Source organism: Canis lupus, chromosome 34, assembly GCF_048164855.1.
Source record: "Canis lupus baileyi chromosome 34, mCanLup2.hap1, whole genome shotgun sequence".
NCBI lineage: Eukaryota > Metazoa > Chordata > Mammalia > Carnivora > Canidae > Canis > Canis lupus.
In genome coordinates, this window is record NC_132871.1 from 11,972,324 (window position 1) to 11,995,940 (window position 23,617).

Here is a 23,617-nt window from a genome sequence, read left to right on the forward strand (position 1 = left end):
TTTTCATAAAAGAATTTTATTCCATGTGTCTTTAATTCAATGGTTCTGTGGAGGAAAAAGGGCTGGAACTTCCTATTCATCCACCTTGCTCTTAGATATCTTTTATATACATTACCTTTATCTTATTAAGTATACTGAATATACTGAGTGTTTCTTCTGGTGTATCCTTCCATCCTTCCATCCCTACCCCCTTGACTTGTCCTGTCTTTCCTGAGGCTAGTAGAACAGATCTCCTATGAATGTCTCATGATGTTCTGAGGCTAAAATAGCTGCCCTATGGCTCTTGTCATTGTTCTGAGTGCATGTTTCTCCCTCCCGCTCCTCATCTGCTCATTTCAGACAATTGTGTTAGCTTTTGGCCCTGCTTCTGTTCTCAATTGTAGTCATTTTCCAAGCTACAGATTGACTCATTCTGCTAGGTCTTTCAAAATTTTTCTTCAGAGTTCCATTAGATATTTGCTGCCAGGTTTTTAGGATCACTTAGAAATCTATTCATGACTCAGGTGTTTTTATTTTTAGGGATGGTACCTAATGTGCAAGATGATATCTGAATTTCTATTGAATACATTTGTGCCTGGTACTGTTGATCACATGGTTATTCATTTATTTTGGAAAAAGATCTTCACATGTTCTCAGAGTGTACGTAAGAACAAGTGACCACCTCCAGTGGTCTTTCTCCAGGGGACATCTGCTTACATGTCGGTCTTTACAAATGAATTGAAGTCCCCCAGGGCAGGAACTAAGTCTTGGTTTCTGTGAACCTTGTGCACTACTTGGTATATACTGGGCTTATTTGATAAAATTGCATTGGAGAATTACCAAAGAATGCCTCCCTGTAACATCCTACTACACAGTTCTTTGTGTGAGTAGAAACTAAAGAACCATTTTTCATTCTATTTATTGATCTTATCTAAGAATCTCTTAAGTGAAAAAAAAAAAGAAGAATCTCTTAAGTGGTCAGGTATTCATGATTCTTTTGCCATGTTCCTCTAAAAGATACATATCCAATTATTGGGCTTCTGATGGTGATCTTTTTGACCCTGTGGTTTTAAATCAGCAAATATGGTTAGTGATTCAGAATGTGGCTTTGCAGTCAGACAGATATATTCATACTAGATATATTCATACTCTGGTACCAGCATTTTCTGTAAAACTTTGGGCAAATTACTTACCTCTCTTAAGTATCAGTTTCCTTATCAATAAAATGAGGATGTAATAATGCTTCATACTATTAGAAGCGAAGGCATGCATAGTGGCTAGCACAGAACACTCAAAAATATTAAATAGTATTATAAAAATAAACACACATGGAGTGCTTGAGTGGCACAGTAAAGTGTTTGACACTCAGTTTCTGCTCAGAGTCATGAGATTGAGTCCCACACAGAGCTTTGTGCTTAGCGCGGAGTCTGCTTAAGACTCCTCTCTCTCGGGGCAACCCTGGTGGCTCAGAGGTTTGGTGCTGCCTTCCGCCCAGGGATGATCCTGGGGACCCGGGACCAAGTCCCACATTGGGCTCCCTGTGTGGGGCCTGCTTCTCCCTCTGCCTGTGTCTCTGCCTCTCTCTCTCTCTCTGTGTCTCATGAATAAATAAATAAAATCTTTTAAAAAAAAAAAAAAAAAAGACTCCTCTCTCTCTCATTCACTCACTCTCTCTCTCTGCCCTTTCCCCCAGCTTATGCATGCATGCTGTGCTCTCTCAAATCAATAATCTTTTTTAAAAAAAATGAACAGATTTTCATTCATTTCATTCATTCATTTCAAAATGAACAGAATGAATAGATATGTTGTGTATTACATTTTAAGCTTTTTGCTTATTAGCCATTAAAAGTCAGTGATTTGCAACCATGGCTATGTTGATAATTCTTTGTTTCCAACTACAGGTTGATTATATTTGGTGGTTACATCTTAATTAGATGTAATTACCTATTTAAGAACAACTCCAGAAACAAAAAAGCAATTACAAATTTCATTTATTGCTTTTCTACAGCCCTAATTCTTGATCTAGTTGCAGTTAAAATCCAATGAGAGCAGTATCTATCAGTTTAAAAGTGATGGTTTATATAATCTGAGACATCCAAACACAAAAAGAATATATGCTGTATGATTCCATTTACATAAAGTATAGAAAATTATGGTTCCAGAAAGACGATAAGTGGTTGAATAGAATAAGGGACAAAAGGATAGGCTACAAAAGAACATGAGGATACTTTGGGGGTGTTGGAAATGTTCTGAATCTTGACTGTGATAGTATCTGTCAAAACTCATTAAATTATGCACTTCAAATGGATGCAAGTTTGTTGAATATAAATTATACATTAAGAAATTGATTTTTAAGTGATACATTTTATTTAGTAATTTCTGATTGTTAATGACCACTAGATCATAAACGTAAAGATATATATTTAATCAAATTTAGGCTTACCTCCACTCATCTACAGTAACATCCTACTTAGCTGAAAATCAGATTATTGGCAGCTTCAGGTCTTAGAAATATAGCTAGGAGGCTGGAAATCAGGGGAAATGCCTTTGAATGGCTACATAGCTGCCACGGAGCCCATGTGTTGATTGCAAAGGAATAATAGTCAGTAATTCCCATTAGAATATTTAATATAGTTTGATATAAAATATTAGTAAAGCCTTATATCTTTTCCCCAAGCTTACAGCCAATAAAAAGTAGCAAATTAGAAGGTGAACACAGGTGGTACCCTGCAAAGAGGATTTAAAAATATAAAACTAGATTCAAGAACCAAAGTTCAATGATTGGGGGCAATGTAGATCCAGGAAAAGGCTAACTCAGTACAAGCCTGTGGGATATTTCTGTATTCAAACACTAAGATTTTAGTCATATATTCATGATAATGAACCTTAATATTTAAGAAAATATTAAATCGTGTTAATTATTAATAACTTTAATATTTAAAATGTTAAATCATAGTCCATGTGTGATACTTAGAATTGTATAATTTATACAGAAAGAATTAAATAAAACATTTTGTGGTTTAAGAGAATTAATAGTAGGAATCTGAAAAGCATATATATAGAATGTGTGGGTATGTTTATGCACTTATGTATATATGTATACTGTTCTACAAATACTCACATACATATGTAGCTCTGTGCTCTTGTAAACTTCTATTGTAGTGTGACTTTTTATCCTGAAGTAGTAGAGTGATGAAAATAAGATTTTAATGAGCTGTTAGTGGGACTGATTACTAGCTCTTGAATAAGCCAGAACTTTTTTTTTTTTTTTTTTTTGGAGGTTTTATTTGAATTTAGAAATAGTGAAAGGGGCTATAAGAGAAAGGAGGGAAACTGAGTGGGAATTAAGCCAAATCTGTTGTTAATTGTACAAATGTGCTGATTGGTTTTGGACCTATCCTTATTTTAAAAAGATTAAAATGTGTGTATAATACTCTTCTGTGTAAGCACATCCATTTATTTATTGGCTGGACATACTATTGTTTCTTTGATTTGCTGGTAAAATGAAACAAGGTGTGAAAAATGATTATAATTGGTTCACTGCATTAGAAGGGTTGGTTTTTATTTATTCCCAGTTATCAATATGGAAAACATCACAGTTCTATACATGACAAACACTATATCATGATAATTATCACATCTTTTTTAGTTATGCCTAACAAAATTAGTAATCTGCTTATATTTTGGTAATTCTACGTTACATGTATTTTTTCGAGTTTTGTTGTTGTTACATTCAGCTGACCAACTTAGGGGAAAGCATTAACAGACCCTTTATTAATTCTATTCAACAGCCACTTAGGGTCTAATATGTCCCAAGTACTATGCCAATCTCCTTTGCTTTCAAAGTAAAACTAATAACTGATTCTCAAGAGCTCAGGACTTGATAAAGTATTTGAACTATTTCTTATGGACAGTAATGAACCATTAACAATTTTCAAAAGGAAAAGTAGTGTGATAAGATCTCTTCTGGAACAAACTCAGGGCTGTAGGCAGAATGGGTGGTTTGTGTAGATTCAGAAAGATCATTCAATAAAGAAAAGTTTAAATTTAGAGGGAGATTGAAGAATCTCAGATAAATGAAAGGGTAGGCAGGGTTGCCTACGTGGGTGATGGGTCCATTAAGGGATGTTGGAGAAGGAATGGTTTTCATTTCTTTTTTTTTTTTTTTTTAAGATTTTATTTATTTATTCCTGAGAGATACAGAGAGAGAGAGAGGCAGAGACAAAGGCAGAGGGAGAAGCAGGCTCCATGCAGGGAGCCTGATGTGGGACTCGATCCTGGGACTCCAGGATCACACCCTGAGCCGAAGGCAGGTGCTCAACAGCTGAGCCACTCAGGCGTCTCAGGAATGGTTTTCTGAAGAGGGAGAAGAGATGACAGGATGGATTAGTTTGGTTGGGGACCTGCTGATCTGGCAATGCGTAGAAATACTGGGGAGCACAGTACAGTTGGGCTAGGAGGCTTTCCAGAAAGACACTATAAAGCAGCTGATGCTAATGCAGAAAAAGAACCATTTTACTTTAAACAGTGGGTTGAATTTTTTTAATTTTGTATTGTTTGGAGCTTCAGCGTTGTTTTTATTAGCCTATTTTACTGTTTTGAAATTTGAATGTCTTTGTTATTGCATTGATAACATGAGGGAGTTGAATTAGACTAGTGTTTCCTAGACTTCAAGCCATATAGGAATTACCTCAGGATCTTGTTATCAATGCAGATTTTGAATCTGATGGTCTGGGGTAGAGACTGGGGGCCTAGGTTTCCAACAGTAGTAACAAAGAATTAGATAATCACAAAGGTCTCTTGTCTCTTCAGAGTCTCATCTTTCAGACTTAAGATTTTTGTAAAATAAGACAGAATTCTTATAATTTACTCATTCAACATACACTTTTATTTCATGATTGGTAGATGAACCATAGCTATAGATAAAGTTTACCAAAGCATAGAATTAATTAATAGCTCTGTCAGGCATTATATTTCCAGAAAATCAAGTTATCCTCTCTTCTTCTATTCTTCTCTGTATGATTAGGTATGATTGGGCCATATGCGTTTTATTGTCTTTCTTTTTTTAAAGGTTTTATTTATGTATTCATGAGAGAGGCAGAGAGAGGCAGACACAGGCAGAGGGAGAAACAGGGTCCCTGTAGGGAGCCCGATAGGGGATTCGATCCCAGGACTCTGAGACCATGCCCTGAGCTGAAGGCAGACGCTCAACCACTAAGCCACCGAGGCATCCCTGCCTTTTATTATCTTAACATATCCTCATTTTTAAAATCTTTATTATAATTTAGCTAACTATCAAATTGAGCAGTACATTGAAATATGAGGTATGTTTTTTGATGATACAAAACTTCTACTTTGGAATGACATTAACATATACTTGCTCAAATAAATGATCTTTTCTAACCTCACTGAATCACTAGTCAGATAAAACAGTATCAGTGACTGTGTTACAAGTACAATATACCAGTGAGTTTTTATTTGTTCTTGTTTTGACTGTGACATCCACTAACTTATCCTTGACATTCTGTATAACAATTGTTGTTTAAGAGATTATGATAGAAGGGAGAAAGGCTGTGAGTTGCAGGTTGGCAAGAATGACTAGGTATGGAAAGAAGACAAGAAAGATTTTATAAATTTCAAGATACAAGGTCCTCTCACTAAAATTATTAACAAAAGAGATTTTACTGGTGAATAAGCTGTTCCCTGAATTTAAGATACTTTTAAGGCTTGATCCTTTGGGCTCTATGAAGACCATTTAGTGTAATGGAACAGGTCATCAAGACTGGTTCCGCTTACCAGGCTTTCACTCGAATTGGGTTTCATTACAACAGTTCTGTTAATTGTTTCCTAAAGATATAGGAAGCTCATTCATCAGTGCATGATTAAGAAAGAGTCCCTGCATTTCATGGAAGTGAAATTCTGATAACTATAGTTCTTGTGTAAGAATGGTCACTTATTAATTTAAGTAAAATTCTAGGCATTTTTTTTTTTTTTTTTTTAGATTTTGTTTATTCATGAGAGACACTGAGAGAGAGGCAGAGACATAGGCAGAAGGAGAAGCAGGCTCCTCCCAGGGAGCCTGATGTGAGGCTTGATCCCCGGACCAGGATCACGCCCTGAGCCAAAGGCAGACGCTCAACCACTGAGCCACCCAGGCGTCCCAAAATTATAGGCATTTCTTAAAGGCATCAATATTCTAAAAAGTTAAATTGCTGCTACATGCAGTATTATTTTTAAAAAGAGGCACCAAAAATCTGACATTAGCATTCATTGGCTTCTCAAGACTTTAGGGAAGCTATAACTTTATAACAAGACTGTGTCTCTGTTGTTTAAACGACAGCTTGTTTAGATAGAATATCCTCAGTGTATTTTCTCTTACCCTCGGTATTTCATAGTAATCCACTGTTTCTTGACATTTATTGTTAGTGTAGAGAAGTCTGAGAACAATCTTGCTCTCAATCCCTTATATGAAAGTGACACTGTTTCCTGCCTGGTTATCTGAAAAATTCTTTGTTTACTCTTCAAATTTAGTAATTTAAACCAGGATTTGTTTTAGTGTTGATAGTATTTTTATAAACTCATCCATGAAACAGAGTGTTCCTTCAGTCTTGAGATTCAGTTCCTTTTTCCTTTCCTGGAGTATTTCCCGAATTCTATTTCTGAATAATTTTTCTGTTCCGTGTGTTGGCATCTGAATTTGAGGTACAATTTTTATGTTGGATTCCTAGTCATCTGTATTTATCATGTACACTGCAATTGATTTACCCTTTTATTTTTTCTTAGCTATCCATTTAGTTGTTTAAGCCTTATCTATGCCATCGATTTGCTTTTCAATCCTGTTGATGCTATTTTCTGTCATTTCTAGTTATTTATTAGTTGTAGTAATTATATTGGTACTTGTTTTTTTTCTTAGCTCTATTATCTCACCTCATTCTCTTTAAAAACTCATCATTAAATTCTATTATTAAATTTATATTCTTAAAGGGTGCCTGGGTGGTTCGGTCGATGAGCATCCCAACTCCTGGTTTTGGTTCAGTTTTTCTATGTGTCCTATATTTGTTACTTTTTTATGGCATCCTAGTGTTTCTCCTTCAACTTACTTTCATTCTGTTTGTTTATCTCTGTTCTTCGTGAGAGAGTCTTCCCTCAGACGTCAGGTGGGCCTTGGCTAACTGTTCATATTTGAGTTTATTTGGCACTAAAAAGCTGACTTGTAGTTCTGAGAGCTTAAAAGAAACCAGCCAAGTAGAGGATGATGTTTCTATTCTTAAGTCTTTTCAGTTGGGCGGATGCGATTTGCCAGAGCAAAATTTTCCAGTCTCCTATCGTGAAAAAGTGCAAGCCTTTTGAGAATCTGGCAGCAAAGAAAGATGGGGGATTCAATCTTCAATATGTAAAACTTTCACTTAATTTTCAGGATAGCACCTCTCCCTTCAACACTGTCTAGTGTCCCCCAGTTCACAGTGTCCTTGTTTTATCCTATCCAGAAAATAAGGTTTAGGTCTTCCACCAGAGTGGGGGAAGGGGTGGCACTGGAGAGAGGACCAGAAAAGATCGGTGGGGGTGGGGGTGGATATCTTACCATTTCTTACGCAGACCTTCATCCAATTCTTCCATGTCAGTTCCACCTTCCAGAGCTTACCTCATGTCACCTTTGGAGGTTTAGTTAGGTGCATTGGCTTGCTTTGTTCACTGAAGGTGATTTACTGTGCCAAGGGAATATCATCACGAGTTCACACATTTTAATACTATTGCCTCATTTCACCCCCAAAATTACATGGCCAGATAGACAAATGTAGTATCCTAACAAAGGTTTCCGATGGAGAAAATATTTTTAAATTGCATATAGCTCCGTTCTCTCTTCCTAAGCCTTTCCTTTTTTTGGTATTTAACTGAATGCCTTGTCATATTCTTGTCTCTGTTCTAAACTTTTTTTTTTTTTTTTTTTGTTCTAAACTTTCTTTCAAGAGTGTACTGACAATTAAATTTGTGAGATACTTGTATTTCATCATTTGATTAGCTTCTTTGACTTTGGTAAGCAATACACAAATATGTATTTATGACAAATAAAACTGTTCTTACATGTTGGTTTCTGGAAATAGTTCTAACATTTTATTGTTGACTTACACAAGTGTGTTGTATATGTTTCTTTGGTAAGAGAAAACATCTGTTAGCTTGGAGCTTTCCTTTGAAGAGATATTTTCAAATACTTTGACCTCAAATCAGAACTAATTTTTGGTTTTAGAAGAAGTAAAGCAAAATCCCAAAGGCTATTCCTTATACATATTTTCATCACTTTGTACCTCTAGACTGAGTTTTTTTAGTACAATTTACTTCTAAAAAACAGGGTGGTATTAAGGGTTTTGTTCACTTTTTAAAGCTATATGTTAGGATTATGTATTTTGAAATTCATCTGAATGCAGCTGGGTGCATTAAACAGTTCTTTAAAACATGAAGACCAAAACCTGAAATCACTGGAGAAAAATACATTTCTAGAAAGTGGTAATTATGTATTACAACAGTAGCAGTTCAAAGCAGATTATCCCAGTCTCTCTTCTCTATTTGTTAACTATAGTACCACTTTGAAGAAAATGAATTTTGTTGAACTCTCTAGGGGAGAGTTGGCCCTGTACAGCTTCAGATATGTTCACCAAAGAGTGAACAGCTATAAAAAAGCAAAGGCAAATGCAGATAATAAATATAAGAAAAAAATGAAAAGAAAAAATTTCCTATAGAAATGGAGGAAAATTGTTTAGCCTTAGCAGTTTTTACAAATCAGTGCTCTGTAGTGTGAAATTCAACTCTCATCACCAGATCCACTTAACATGCCCCGCGTTTAGTATGACTACATTGGCTGACCTTTCGCCTTTGAATTCCAATACCTGACTCACAAGCCACAGTGCAAAGATACATTGCTTCTCTTTTCCTCCCCTCTTTGCATTCTGCTGTAGTTCCACTCTGTTACACCAGTAATATAAACTTATTCAGGGACATCTGAAAAAATTCACAAAGAGGTCATCTTTGCCATGTGTTGACTATAAAACCAACCAGTGCGGAGATGTTCCTATACAAGTTATTTGGATTACCAGTTATTTATTTAGCCTCCTACAATGCATATTTATTCTCTTTTCTGTTTTACTTTATTGTTTGATACATGTTCTGTCATTCTCTGCAGAGGCCTAACAGTAGGAGAAAGGGAACTACAATTCATTGAACCTAGTATATGTATTTAGCTTTGACTTAAATATGTTTATGTAATCCTCACAACCAGGTAGAGAAAGATGATGTGATTCCTGTTCTCTAGATGCAGAATCTGAAGAAGGATTTTCTCAAATCACTCAGCTTAAAAAGTGGCCATTCCAGGATTTAAACTTATTTTGTCTGGTCCCAAAACCTAAGGTTTTCTGTTAAACACACAGGACCCACATTTTGCCTTTCTTTCCCTGGTCAAATCTAATTTCAAGGCTGCAAGGGCGCTTTTGTACTTGGGACATAAGCAGTAGTTCTGAGACCTTATTTAAGCAGGGAGTTCCTCGGTTTTCATATTGTGACAGAGACATTGGATTGACTTGCTTTCACGAATCACTGCAAAGAAATGTACCTTTTCCATTTAAGATCAAGGCTATACACATTTTTATAATAATTTTTTAGAAATCAAACTGAAGATAAATTCTTTAAAATTCAGCATTTCGGAGCACCTGGCAGGCTCAGTTGGTAGAACATATGACTCTTGACCTTGGGATCATGAGTTAGAACTCCACATTGAGGGCAGAGTTTACTTAAAAAAAACAAAAACAAAAACAAACATAAAACAGACCTTTAAAAATAAATAAATAAAATTCCATGTTTCATCTTGTGTTTCTATTGGCTTGTTTTTATGTATATCTATTTCCTATTGAGGTAATCAAGGGAACAGGAACTTTATTCTGAACTATCTGGGTGTGTTGTTAAATGTTGCATAAATGACAGTCTGTAAGTGGCAAACTTTTACAAGGATGAATTCTTTCTTCGCCCTTTAGATTTGGCATCTCTCTTTTTATGGCTCTTATTTGTAGACGAGACACATCCATTCCCCACCCTCCTCAAAGATTTTCTGTCATGCCTTTCAAATCACAGAAGAGAAGACAACTCTGCCGGTCTCTGCTGTGATGCTGTTCTTTATGTAACCTCCAAAGTGAAAGAGAGGGCGGTACAGGGTAGGCAAAGAAAGCATACAGTTCCTGTAGTGAAAATAATGCAGCTTTCTTAGAAAAAAATCAATCCTAATTCCAAAATGGAAATTCATTTTCTTGTCCTTTGAGGTTAAGTTTTAAATCAACCCATATTATGAATTACTTTAGTTATCTGATCACCTTCCTTAAGACTTGAAGTTTGATTGTACCTTAAGCCCAAAGCTGAAGTGCCAGCTGAGGAAGAATTGGGAATTGTATGTAGGGTTTCTTGAAGTTGCTGTGATAAAGAGAAAAGGACAAACTTACTTAGTCTTTTTTGCCCAATACCTAGAGGTAGCCAGGAAATCCTCTCCTTGGTTGGCTTAGGAATAGACCCATTGTGAAGAGGGACCCATTGTGAGATCTGCTCTTTCAGTCTAACCATCCCAACCCACATGAGGCTATGCCAGCCATCTTTCCTTCTGCCCAACGTTCCCATACTGCTCAGATTTTAGAAGAAATTCAAGTGACAAATGCCTTCCACCACTGCTTGGATAGTCTTAAGTTTAAGTGTCATATGCACTGTAAAATTATAAGGCTCTGAAGGAGTAAAATGGACTATTCCTTCATTGAAATGCCTCTGAATATAATTGAAATATAAAAGGACTTCATGTTAAACAGTGTTATGAGTGATTATTTTAAGAATCTTATAAAAATTATAAAATGGCTCTCCATGTTTATTTCTCAAAAGCAGATATATATTAGCAAAAAGGAAATTATAAAAGCAGCATATTAAACTGAAAAAAAACTTTTACATTTAATTTTGGTGTAGAAATTTTACCTTCCAGTTTTTTAGACTTTCATTATAATGAAAATTTACTCAGGAGAAATTTATAACATTACAGGAAAGTGGAGAATGGGAAATTGGAATTATATGGATCATTCACCTGAGTATAAGTCAAAATATAATTGCTATTAAAGAACCAAAATGTGGATAAATTTTATTTTAGTAGAAGGGCCATCATGATCATAATGCCAGGTTGGTTCTAGATTATCTGTTCTGGTTTGTTGTTGTTCTGTGTGTTTTTAACAATAAAAATAAATACACTATTTCTAATTTGTTTAGTTTTTAATTAGGCTCACTTGAGACCACCTTTGGGAAACCATGATACTGGCTGTTGGTGCCTGTTGGCATCAGCTTTCATAAAGTCAGGAAGCAAAATACTGAAATTATCATAAAACTAAAGTCATTATTCTCCAGTTTTTAAAGTATGTCACCAAAGCATGACCCAAAAGTGAGAACAGGAAAAAAAAAAAGTGAGAACCGAATATCTATAGTCTAGTAGTATATGATTTCTATGCCCTATATATATTGTAGATATTTCTTGTTTAGACTCAACAAGGAGACACAGAAAAATGACTCTGTAATAGGGAAGAGCAAGTCATTGACCCATGGCTAGTAATCACAAAAATATGTGTCTGTCGCTCTCTTGCCCTACTCTATGGCTCAGGTTCTGGAATCAGCTCTACTTTAAATGGGTTGCTGGCATCATACTTAGGTGAGCCCTAAAGGGAGCTTTCCCATTAAAAGACATGAATCATGGGGTCCGTAGTATGTTGAATATTTTTATTGATGAACTTGAAGAGAACATGTTAATATAGAAATTTCATCCATGATGGAGTTGACCAATTGAATATAGAATGTGTTCTAATAGGATATGGGCTTTATTTTCCTTGTTTTTCCTACAGGATAATGAAGTGGTTTAAAAAGACAAACAAGAACATTTTTTTCCTTCTAGAGGAGACATGCTTTTGGCTAGTTATCCCTAGTTGTTGCAAATTCATTCTTTGTGTTAAAAAGTTTTATTTTCTATATTCCAGACGATTTATAGAAATTAGCCACAGTTTATTTAACAAAGAAGACACACACAAACAAAGCAATAGTTTTTTTTTTGTTGTTCTTTTTTTCTTTTCGGAAAGAATTCAGTTGCTTACTTTTCTTAAAAACATCTTTCCCATTTCATTGAGGCAGATTTGGAAGTCAAACCAGAAACTTCAGGCTGTACTACGATGGAAAGCACTTCGTTGGGGAGAAGCGCTTTGAGTCCATCCACGATCTGGTGACTGATGGATTGATTACTCTCTATATTGAAACCAAGGCAGCAGAATACATTGCCAAGATGACGATAAACCCAATTTATGAGCACATAGGATACACAACCTTAAACAGAGAGCCAGCATACCAAAAACATATGCCAGTCCTGAAAGAGACACATGATGAGAGAGATTCTACAGGCCAGGATGGGGTGTCAGAGAAAAGGGTAAGCTACCATGAAACCACACTTGATCTTCTTCTGTTCGGGGTCTGTATGAAAAAGCCATGACTGCCAGAAGAGGCTGGCTTCATAGAGCTTTGAAAAAGATGTGCATTTTCCTTGATGTCTGGTTTCGTTGGTGCTGAGCTTTGCATATATCTAAACCTGGTTCAGTTATGTCAGGTAAATGCTTGTGTTCCCTATTATTTCCTATTTCATCAGTTTCATGGTTTAAAACTATGCTGAAAAAAATGCTCCCTAATTAAAAAAAAAAGTTCAGGGCTTTGGGTTAGAACCATAACTGTGGTCAAGAAAATATAGCTATATCCCATCAGAAATTGAGGGGGTCATGTAATCTATCAAAACTGCCTTTTCATTCCCTTTATAAATAGTTCTATTCTTTAGCAAAATGATAGATATCCACACTTTAAAATACATAGGATTAAATTTAGTCTATCAATAACTATTACACTATTTTGAGAATCAGTCAGTCCTGAGTAGCAGGAGCGTTTGTCTCCTGCTGGACTCTTATGAAGTAATTGAATCAGAAGATTTATTTTAATTATAAAAGACAACTTAAGTTTTTCATTTGGCATATTTTATAACATATTTAGTTAACATTAGAAGTTTCAAATCCTTAGCATTGATATTATTTTACTTTGAAAATTGTCCCTACTTGCCTCCTTATCCCCAAGAAAATGAGTCAAAGAATTTCCTGATGTTTTATTGTGTAGGATGTAGGTAGGAGAATTTTATGTATTCTAACTAGAATTGTGTTGATCCATTCTTATATTTTTGAAACTCTCCAGTTGCCATGTTAAAGAAATGCAGTATTACATAGTGCTTTGAGCTTGGATTGTGTCACCAAATAGATTTGTGTGCAAATTCTGCCATTTTACCTGTTGTGTGAGCTTACTTCACGTCACTTAATTTCTCTGTGCTTTGATGTTCTTATTTGCAAAATGGTAGTAATCAAGTTGTGAGAATTGATTTAAGGAGATAGTATGTGTTAGATAATCGAACAGTGATTGGCACATAGTAAGCACTCGAGTTTGGTGGTAATGTTACTTTAACAGCCATATTACCTCAAGGTGTAGTATCCTAAAATACTTCTAGTTGTCTTAAAGTTTTTAGGTACAGAATGGAAACCTAAGATGTTCATTGTCTAGCCTGAATTTTAGTTTTTGGCAAATCTAATTCAAAGTGGCACTTTGTGGGTACAGAGAAACCAACTTTTGAAATTACAGATTACAGAAAATGGTTTTCATATTTGTTAGGAACTCAGATCTTTTTTGGAAGTAACTAGAATTTAGAATCCTAAAAGCATGCTATATTTAATATTGTTCTTTTCACTCTCTAATTCCCATTTTCTCACTTTTGGTTATTTTCCATTCATGGCATCTTTCAGTAATGCTTGCATTTAAGTATCTCTAATACTGAAAATATGTTTTATGCAACTATGATAAACTGTTCTAAGTTAACATTTGTGAAATATTTTTATAGTGTGTGCATGTGGGGTTTTTTAGAGTTTATCGGCCTAATGATAACCTTTGTTAATGTGTTCTGGATATCCTTTTCAACATCAAGAGACTTCCGCTAACAACACTTAGCTATTTCTCATTGGACTGGTCGTTTAAACTCATAGGATCTTGGTTGTCCGTCCTACAAAGTGAAAATAGTATTCACAAAGGAAAGACACTGAGGTAGATAATGCCTAAAGGACCCTTTTAGCTCTAGGATCCAGGATTCCCCGTGTATTCTGGCAACATTACATGTTAGATTGCCTGGATTGTCTTGTGCTGATGGCCAGTGATAGCCACATAGAGTGAAATAGCTGGCATTGGGAACTAGTTCTCTCCAGCAGTACATAATTAAGAATCATTTAAAAAATTACTCTTTGCTTTAAACTGCATGCATCTTAAATCTAGTTGGCTTAAAATCTACTCACTCAAAAATAGATTTATTTTATTTATAGGTGTCATCCAACAGGACAGGGATGATGACCTGTTCAAGAGGTGAAACATTGATTCCCTGTCACAGTTGATGACATTTGTAAGTAAAGACAATCGTGTTTAATTGATTTAAAATATCTCTTGCCACTAGTATGGTTTAGTAAATATTTTACTGGGTCCTGAATAGCTAAAGCCCATTTGTCCATGAGGGGCTTGCCTTTTCTTCAGAGGCAAAAAGTGTTGATTTTGCAGGAGTTAGTACACTGTCATAGAAAGGTTTCTGGTATTGGAATTAAGAGCTAGATTCCAGTTTCTACAATAGGAATTGATTTTATGTGTCACTTTGGGCGAATTGCTTTACTTTTCTGAGACTGTATTTCCCCACTTTTAGCAAGAGAGCTTTAGACTAGATGATCTCCAAGATGTGGTTCTTGTTCTAGTCTGTGATCCTTCAAGGAGTGTAGGTGTACAAGAAAGAGAGAACACAGTACTAGAAACAGCACCATACTTGGGCCTTGAAAGGGGAGATCTATTTTTAGCTTATCTACCAATTGATTGTATCACTTTGGGACAATCTCCTAACCAGTCTGGACTGCAGATTCTTCATAGATAAGGGGTTTTCTATAAGACAGTACTTTTACAAGATTTTCATTATAAATACTTGCTGCAAAAAGGGCTTTGTGCTCAAATAGGTTTGATTAAAAATAAAGTTGTTTTTTTTTTTTAACTTACCTGTTCCTTTTCTGTGGGCTTCTCAGTTTTGCTAATAACCTAGTATGTATTATGACTCTCCTAGAGTGTTCCCAAACTCATCTGGATCGCCCTGCCACTGTTCAGAAAATTATTTAGGAAAATAGTGTTTTCATGAAATCCACTTGGGGAAATTCTGAACCAGATGATCTCTTAAGATCTTTTCTTGTTCTAAAAATCGAAGGATAAAAATTCCGTGTGGATTTTTTTTTTTTTTCTTCAGTACTTAAGGTGTAAGTTGAGCATCTGAGCTTTGTGGATGGTTGTCAGAATTGTTTTATGGCCAGGAAGTTTTTTGCCAAAGGAAATGAGACCTGAAGGTTCTTAGCTGTCTCTAGGAAATTTTGTGGCCTGCTGTGAGGGGAAAAAATTTATTTTGAGAGACATCTATGTCATTTTTTTCATTAACTGTTTAAGTTGCTTCTCCAGCTTGAAATATCAGAAATTTAAAATTATTTTTTAAAAACATTGAGAGAAATTTAATCATGAAGTTGTAGCATGTTGAAAAGCTGGACTTCCTTCTCTTATAAAATGGCTTAACTTCAGCATCCAGACTGGCCATGAGCCCAGCTTTTATTAGTGGCTTTTTCAAAATTTATCTTGGAACTGTATTTGAATAGTTTCTTTTTCCAAGTTGTCAGTATAGTATGCTCGCTTCAACAGATACTGGACCAATGGCTGAATGCAACAGTTTTTATGATGATTTTATACTTATTAATAATATAATTTTAAATTCTCCAAAGCCATGCTTTTAAAAATGGCTCATAATGTTAATAATATAAACTGTCAAATATGTAATTTGCATTTCAGAAACTATGCTATGAGTCAGAACTCTGAATCTGGCAAGAACTTCTTTACTTTTAGATTTAGTCTTTTAAGCCCAAAACTTTCTCACATATAACAATGACCTGTGATGACAAGGGTGTGAAAAATCCATTTATTGGTTTTATGGAACTTTACTAGGCCAAATAACCTTTATGTGTCTGTGTGTATATGTATTTTTCTTCTCCTGGAAGTTTGAGATGGTTGCAGTGTTTTGCATACTGTCATAATAATTTATTCTTAAGGAATTTCTTTTATGTTTAAATTCCACTTTTTAAAGACTTCTTTGGAGAGCACCAGACTGCATATGTATTGAAAGGCCTTGTAAAATATGAGGTTGAAATGTAATCAGGGCCTTGCCAAAAAACTGCCATACCTACTGGAATTCTCTGGGTACCTCTATGAAGTGATAAGAGTCTATGTCCCTGGGAATGGTGAAAGGAGCACAGGAGGTCCTGTCTGCTAATTTTCTTAATTCTCCCACAAAGCAACCTTTCTAAAAGTCTTTACTTTGCTTTATATTTATAAAATATAAATATATACATTATTTATGTATTATTTGTATCCATATAATCCTAATGTAGAAATCAGCAGAGAACCATACTTCAATTTCATCATTACAAAAGTAACAATATAAAAAACTGTTTGAATTCTTGATTCTCTGCTTTCCCACTTTGTAAGACCCATCTTTTCCCCCTTCCTTATTCCTCCCTAACCTGTGCTCCTCTTGTTCATCTCCTTTCTAACCCTACCTTATCAACATCCATCGCTCTCTTCCTAGTCAAATTTACATGCTCATGTTTCCCCTGTGGCTTGTTAAGGTTTGGATCGGTCATTCCAGGGGTGAACAGGCCCTTGGAGAACTGCCAGATGTGCCCAGGGTCACCTATTTATATTAAAAAGCCAGTTTAATAATTTATGAGGGAGACTACAGTTACTGTGCAGAACTTTCATAGTGGGTTTGTCCTCTGTTAATATCCTTCTTAAGACTCAAGTAGAGTAATGGGGTTCCTGGGTGGCACAGGCAGTTGAGAATCCAAGTCTTGGTTTTGCCTCAGGTCATGAGTGCAGGGTCACTGGATTGAGCTCAGCATGCAGTCTGCTTGGGTTTCTCTTGCCCTCTCCCTCTACCCCAACCCCCTGTGCACGCACTTTCTCAAATAAATAAATCTTAAAAACAAAAACAAAAAAAAGAAAGAAAGAAATCAAGTAGAGTTTTTAAAAAATCCTACATAGTCAGTATATAAGTATATATTAGTCTGTGTGGTCTTGAGCAAATCCTAAATCTCTCTGGGTCTCAGTTCACCTCAATGTCTAAAAGTGCTTCCATATAACGCCACCACTTGGCTGGCATTATATGACTGTTGTCCTCTACTTTGCACACATAATGAACTTAAAAAGAGAACAGTTTAAAATAAAATTTATAAAATAAGAATCATGTAGTGTTATATTGTACCTAATCAAAAATAAAATTAAATGCCTATATTTTGTATTTAGCCTATGGTTAAATAACATAAGGATATTTTTTTAAATAAATAGTTTTATATCACTGTTTTAAAAAAATAAAAAAGGATGTTTTCATTGCTTGAAGTGTCCTCCAGGTCCACAAGATAACATCAGATGGTTCCTAATCCCTTCATCTGATAGTGAAGTTTCTCTTGTAGTAATGCTGTGATACTTCTAATTGTGTCTAATCTGGAGGCCTATGTCCTCATTTCTTTTCATCTCCATGAACTAACTCCTCTCCCATCAAAATTAATTGTGTTTAATTCAACATTTATTGCGTGCCACCTGTTTGTAAGGAAATAACCTAGGCTCTGGAAGGGATGAAAGATGTACAACATATAAGCCCTGTCTCAAAGAACTTACATGTTAATGTGTTCATTGTTTCTACCTTATTTAATTAGCACTTAGGTATATTGATAGCAAGAAGCAACCTGCCTATATAATCTGTATAGTATTACAGTTCAGTAAGTATTAAATTGGATTTACTCTGATTTGAGTTTGCTTCTCTAAAAGCCCAGCAGATCACAGAAAACACTTTTATAGACAAACACTAGTTTTTCAGAATTATGAATCAGAAATCAATATGACATTCCATCATTTCACTACAGTTTCAAGTCTGAAGTCCCTTAGTATTGTTTCACTTCTGTTTCAGCACCTTGGATTTTATATACACAGTTGTTGATTAAACAAATGAACAAACTAGTATATTTTATGAATTCAGCCAAATCCAAGGCCCTGATAGAATCAGTCCTGAGACAGAAAAGAGGGTAATTCAAGTTGATTTCCTACTTTATATTTTTTCTTTTAGGAACTCAGAATATTCCTAATTCCACAGATAAAGCATCTGAGGTACAAAAAAATTGTTTTTATGACATGAAATAGTTTGTGAAAGGTGGTGGCTAGATGTACCTTTTCAGGAATATGTACAAAGAAGCCAAGATGGTAGAGTGGCATCTCCCCATAGTTATCAGTCATGGGTTGGGGACAATCTAGACCCCACCAGAGAATCTAATAATGATTAAAGAAAACTGACATGGGGCCCAGAAATTTTTTTGTATGAATCTCATCTATTCTTCCATTTTATCACTCACAGAAAGGATTAGTAACTCAAGCCATTAGGGAAAACCAGATGGAAAGATGAAAACGGAAGATAAACATCAATTCCTCAGCTCCAAAAACCAGGCCAACAGAAGACCAAATTGTAGTTTACCAAGCCAGCTGCAGTTTTGGAAGATTTGTATATATGAGCCAATTAAACAAATAAAATCTTAAATTACTGGCTTGAGGGTTGGAAGAGGAAGCTATTAGAAATTCTTTCACAATTGCTATTTCAGAGTCTAGCGTTTTGGTGGGGGAATAGTCATTGATGGCTCATCCAGTTAACTTTGTGAAACAGAAGTCAGCTCTGGTGGCTTTAGCAATCTGGGGTCCAAAACAAGTTGAGACTATCAAGCAATAATCTGGGTTTCCTGTGTTGCCCACAAACCAGTTCTATGGGCAATTCTTAAATTAAACTTTCTAATTTTAATAAATCCTTACATTATACCTCATGCTAAATGATTTGGATCTGTAGTGTTCATCTTCTGCTTTTTGCTCCATCATATTTCCCTTTATATTTGGAGTCCTTTTTCTTTCTCTGATATTTAGACCTCTGGGAGACTGGCAAATCATAGCTATGCCCTGAACCTTTCCTTAGTCAAGTTAGGAGAACGTAAGTGTTTTTATATGGCTTTATAAGTTAGTCCTTAACTCTTCTTGGGTCTCCTCTGAGTTATCACACATGGTCAAAAATGCCCAAACCTGGGCATTATATTGCAAAAATAGATGCTTTCAGTAAGAAATTCTAGGCATCAATAATGGCAACTGATCATGCTCTTGTTTATATGTCTTTTTAAGTGTGCTGTTAACATTAGTTCTTTGTTTCATTCAGTAATTCAGATGAATCAGCTGTTATCCTCTATTTCCTTAGCTTCTAAAACCATTCCATGAAAATTCACTAAATGCTGTAGGTTTGCTGATGACCTAAACTTTACAGCTTAAACATTATCTTTGATAATTTCTTTTTTATTTGTTTTAGGAAGCTTTTTCTTTTTCTTTTTTTATATTTTAATTCCAGGTTAGTTAACATACAGTGTTACATTAGTTTCAGGTGTACAATGTAGTGTTCAACAATTCTATACATTACTCAGTGCTCAAGATAAGTATACCCTTGGGACTCCTGGGTAGCTCAGTCCGTTAAGCGTCAGACTCTGATTTCTGCTCAGGTCATGATCCAGGGTCGTGAGATCAAGCTCTGAGTTGGGCTTTGTGCTATGCATGGAGCCTGCTTAAGAGTATCTCTCTCCCTCTTCCTCTGCCCCTCCCCACTCACATGTTCTCGCTTGCATGCTCTCTCTCTTTCTCTCTTTCTCTCTCTCAAAAAATATAATTAAGTTAAAAAAAATAAATGTACCCTTAATCCTCTTCAGCTATTTCACCCACCCACCCATGCCTCCCCTCTGGTAAATATCTGTTTGTTCTCTATAGTTAAGGGATAGTTCCTCTGTCTTTTTTTTTTGGTTTGTGTGTTTTTTTTTTCTTCTTTATTCATTTGGGTTTTTTCCTTCAATTCAACATTAGTGAAATCATGTGGTATTTATCTTTCTCTGACTGATTTAATTCACTTAGCATTTTTCCCGTTAGCTCCATTCATGTTGTTGCAAATGGCAAGATTTCATTCTTTTTTATGGTGGAGTAATATTCCATTGTGTGGTGTGTGTGTGTGTGTGTGTGTGTGTGTGTGTGTCTATACATTTTCTTTATCCATTCATTTATCAGTGGATACTTAATTATGGACACAAATTATGGACACATAATTTGGCTATTGTTAATAATGCTGCAATGAACATAGGGGTGCATATCTTTTCAAATTGGTGTTCTTGTATTGTTTGGGTAAATACCTAGTAGTTCAATTACTGGATCATAAGGTAATTCTATTATTAATTTAAAAAAATTATTACTAATTTTTTGAGGAACCTCCATACTGTTTTCCACAGTGGCTATACCAGTTTGCATCCCATCAACAGTGCATGAGGTTATCTTTCATAATTTCTAAGACACTGCATAAGTTTGTACTTACTTACCAGCAGCGTTTGATAAAAAGTTACCATTAGTATAAAGTTTCTCTCCAAAAGCAGAAGCTTTTATGCAAGCTGAAGATTATGTAGCACTATCTTAAAAGAGATTTACACTTTCTTCCACCCACTCAACAGAAGGAGATCCTGTTGTGGTTATAGTTTGCTTAATAAGTTTAGAATGACTTTGGGCCACTGCCCAAGTTCATAGAAAAAAAAAAAAAAGTATATTAACCTTATCCCTTGAGAAAGTCCTGTTTTCCCCTGTAACGGGGAAACTCTGCAAAAGAGCAAGCCATATCCAGGATACAAAATCAATGCCCAGAAGTCAGTGGCATTTCTATACACTAACAATGAGACTGAAGAAAGAGAAATTAAGGAGTCAATCCCATTTACAATTGCACCCAAAAGCATAAGATACCTAGGAATAAACCTAACCAAAGATGTAAAGGATCTATACCCTCAAAACTATAGAACACTTCTGAAAGAAATTGAGGAAGACACAAAGAGATGGAAAAATATTCCATGCTCATGGATTGGCAGAATTAATATTGTGAAAATGTCAATGTTACCCAGGGCAATATACACGTTTAATGCAATCCCTATCAAAATACCATGGACTTTCTTCAGAGAGTTAGAACAAATTATTTTAAGATTTGTGTGGAATCAGAAAAGACCCCGAATAGCCAGGGGAATTTTAAAAAAGAAAACCATATCTGGGGGCATCACAATGCCAGATTTCAGGTTGTACTACAAAGCTGTGGTCATCAAGACAGTGTGGTACTGGCACAAAAACAGACACATAGATCAGTGGAACAGAATAGAGAATCCAGAAGTGGACCCTGAACTTTATGGGCAACTAATATTCGATAAAGGAGGAGACTATCCATTGGAAGAAAGACAGTCTCTTCAATAAATGGTGCTGGGAAAATTGGACATCCACATGCAGAAGAATGAAACTAGACCACTCTCTTTCACCATACACAAAGATAAACTCAAAATGGATGAAAGATCTAAATGTGAGACAAGATTCCATCAAAATCCTAGAGAAGAACACAGGCAACACCCTTTTTGAACTCGGCCATAGTAACTTCTTGCAAGATACATCCACGAAGGCAAAAGAAACAAAAGCAAAACTGAACTATTGGGACTTCATCAAGATAAGAAGCTTTGGCACAGCAAAGGATACAGTCAACAAAACTCAAAGACAACCTACAGAATGGGAGAAGATATTTGCAAATGACATATCAGATAAAGGGCTAGTTTCCAAGATCTATAAAGAACTTCTCAAACTCAACACCAAAGAAACAAACAATCCAATCATGAAATGGGCAAAAGACATGAACAGAAATCTCACAGAGGAAGACATAGACATGGCCAACATGCATATGAGAAAATGCTCTGCATCACTTGCCATCAGGGAAATACAAATCAAAACTACAATGAGATACCACCTCACACCAGTGAGAATGGGGAAAATTAACAAGGCAGGAAACAACAAATGTTGGAGAGGATGTGGAGAAAAGGGAACCCTCTTACACTGTTGGTGGGAATGTGAACTGGTGCGGCCACTCTGGAAAACTGTGTGGAGGTTCCTCAAACAGTTAAAAATATACCTGCCCTACGACCCAGCAATTGCACTGTTGGGGATTTACCCCAAAGATACAAATGCAATGAAACGCCGGGACACCTGCACCCCGATGTTTATAGCAGCAATGGCCACGATAGCCAAACTGTGGAAGGAGCCTCGGTGTCCATCGAAAGATGAATGGATAAAGAAGATGTGGTTTATGTATACAATGGAATATTACTCAGCTATTAGAAATGACAAATACCCACCATTTGCTTCAACGTGGATGGAACTGGAGGGTATTATGCTGAGTGAAGTAAGTCAGTCGGAGAAGGACAAACATTATATGTTCTCATTCATTTGGGGAATATAAATAATAGTGAAAGGGAATATAAGGGAAGGGAGAAGAAATGTGTGGGAAATATCAGAAAGGGAGACAGAACGTAAAGACTGCTAACTCTGGGAAACGAACTAGGGGTGGTAGAAGGGGAGGAGGGCGGGGGGTGGGAGTGAATGGGTGACGGGCACTGGGTGTTATTCTGTATGTTAGTAAATTGAACACCAATAAAAAAAAAAAAAAGAGCAAGCCATATCTCTTTATACTCTCATTTTCCAACAATTGTTTTATAAGTCAACTTTATTGAGGTATAATTTATATACAGTAAAATGCAGAAGTTTGATGAGCTTTGACAAATAAACATACCTGTGTAACCACTGCTGCAGTCAAACAAAGAACATTTCATTACTCCATAAAGTTCCTAGTGCTTCTGTAAAAAATTGCACCCCTACCCCCGATCCAAGGGCAACCACTGATTAAATTTCTGTCAGGACAAGAAATTGTTTTTAACTGTTGCTATGACAGGTGGCATCTATTTAATGTTTTATTTTTTCACACTTATAGCACTTTTTACCTTCATTTTGTCACTTTATTATAAATACATCATCTTAAATATCTTTCTCAATTTTAGATGTAAAATTTCCCATCATGTTCTTTTAGGGAAATATGGACAACAAAAGAATTATTGATGTGTCGTACCGATTGCAAGGCACTATAACTTGTTGACATTTTCAATCCTATCATGGACTTTTCACCTTTTATTCTACAATAAAGACTGAAATAAATGTGGGTACACAATAAGAGAGGATTCTTAGGAAAGAAGCTCTGCTATGCTCCATCTTGGACATGAGCCAGAAGCGCTCAGCCAGCCCTCCTTTAATCACTAGCTGTCTCTTGGCCATTCCTCTCTGGAATAGGTCCCATGGCAGATGTTAGTCACAATCACAGTTGACAGGAAGTACAGTGTCCCCAACTCTCTGAATGTGAACCGTACCATGTGGAACCAAGTATCACAATGAGAAAAACTGCCATTTCTGCTTTCCTCCTTTTAGTCTACTCAAAAGGGAAAAGGCATTATTTGTGGCATTGGTATGACTTCAGAATTCCCTATGGCATACCACT

General features: G+C 35.8%; 1 protein-coding gene across 14 annotated transcripts in view; it reads left to right on the forward strand.

The window, feature by feature from the left end:
• The window catches only part of CHN1 (chimerin 1), a 223,973-nt gene that overhangs the window by 129,741 nt on the left and 70,615 nt on the right, over positions 1–23,617 (forward strand). For 13 of the 14 annotated variants that reach the window (XM_072811013.1, XM_072811007.1, XM_072811016.1 and 10 more), the window contains one exon: positions 12,163–12,451. In XM_072811013.1, coding sequence (XP_072667114.1) covers positions 12,163–12,451 — 289 coding nt within the window. Of the gene's footprint in view, positions 1–12,162; positions 12,452–14,420; positions 14,498–23,617 lie in introns of all 14 variants that reach the window. The other variant, XM_072811020.1, reaches the window with a different exon arrangement.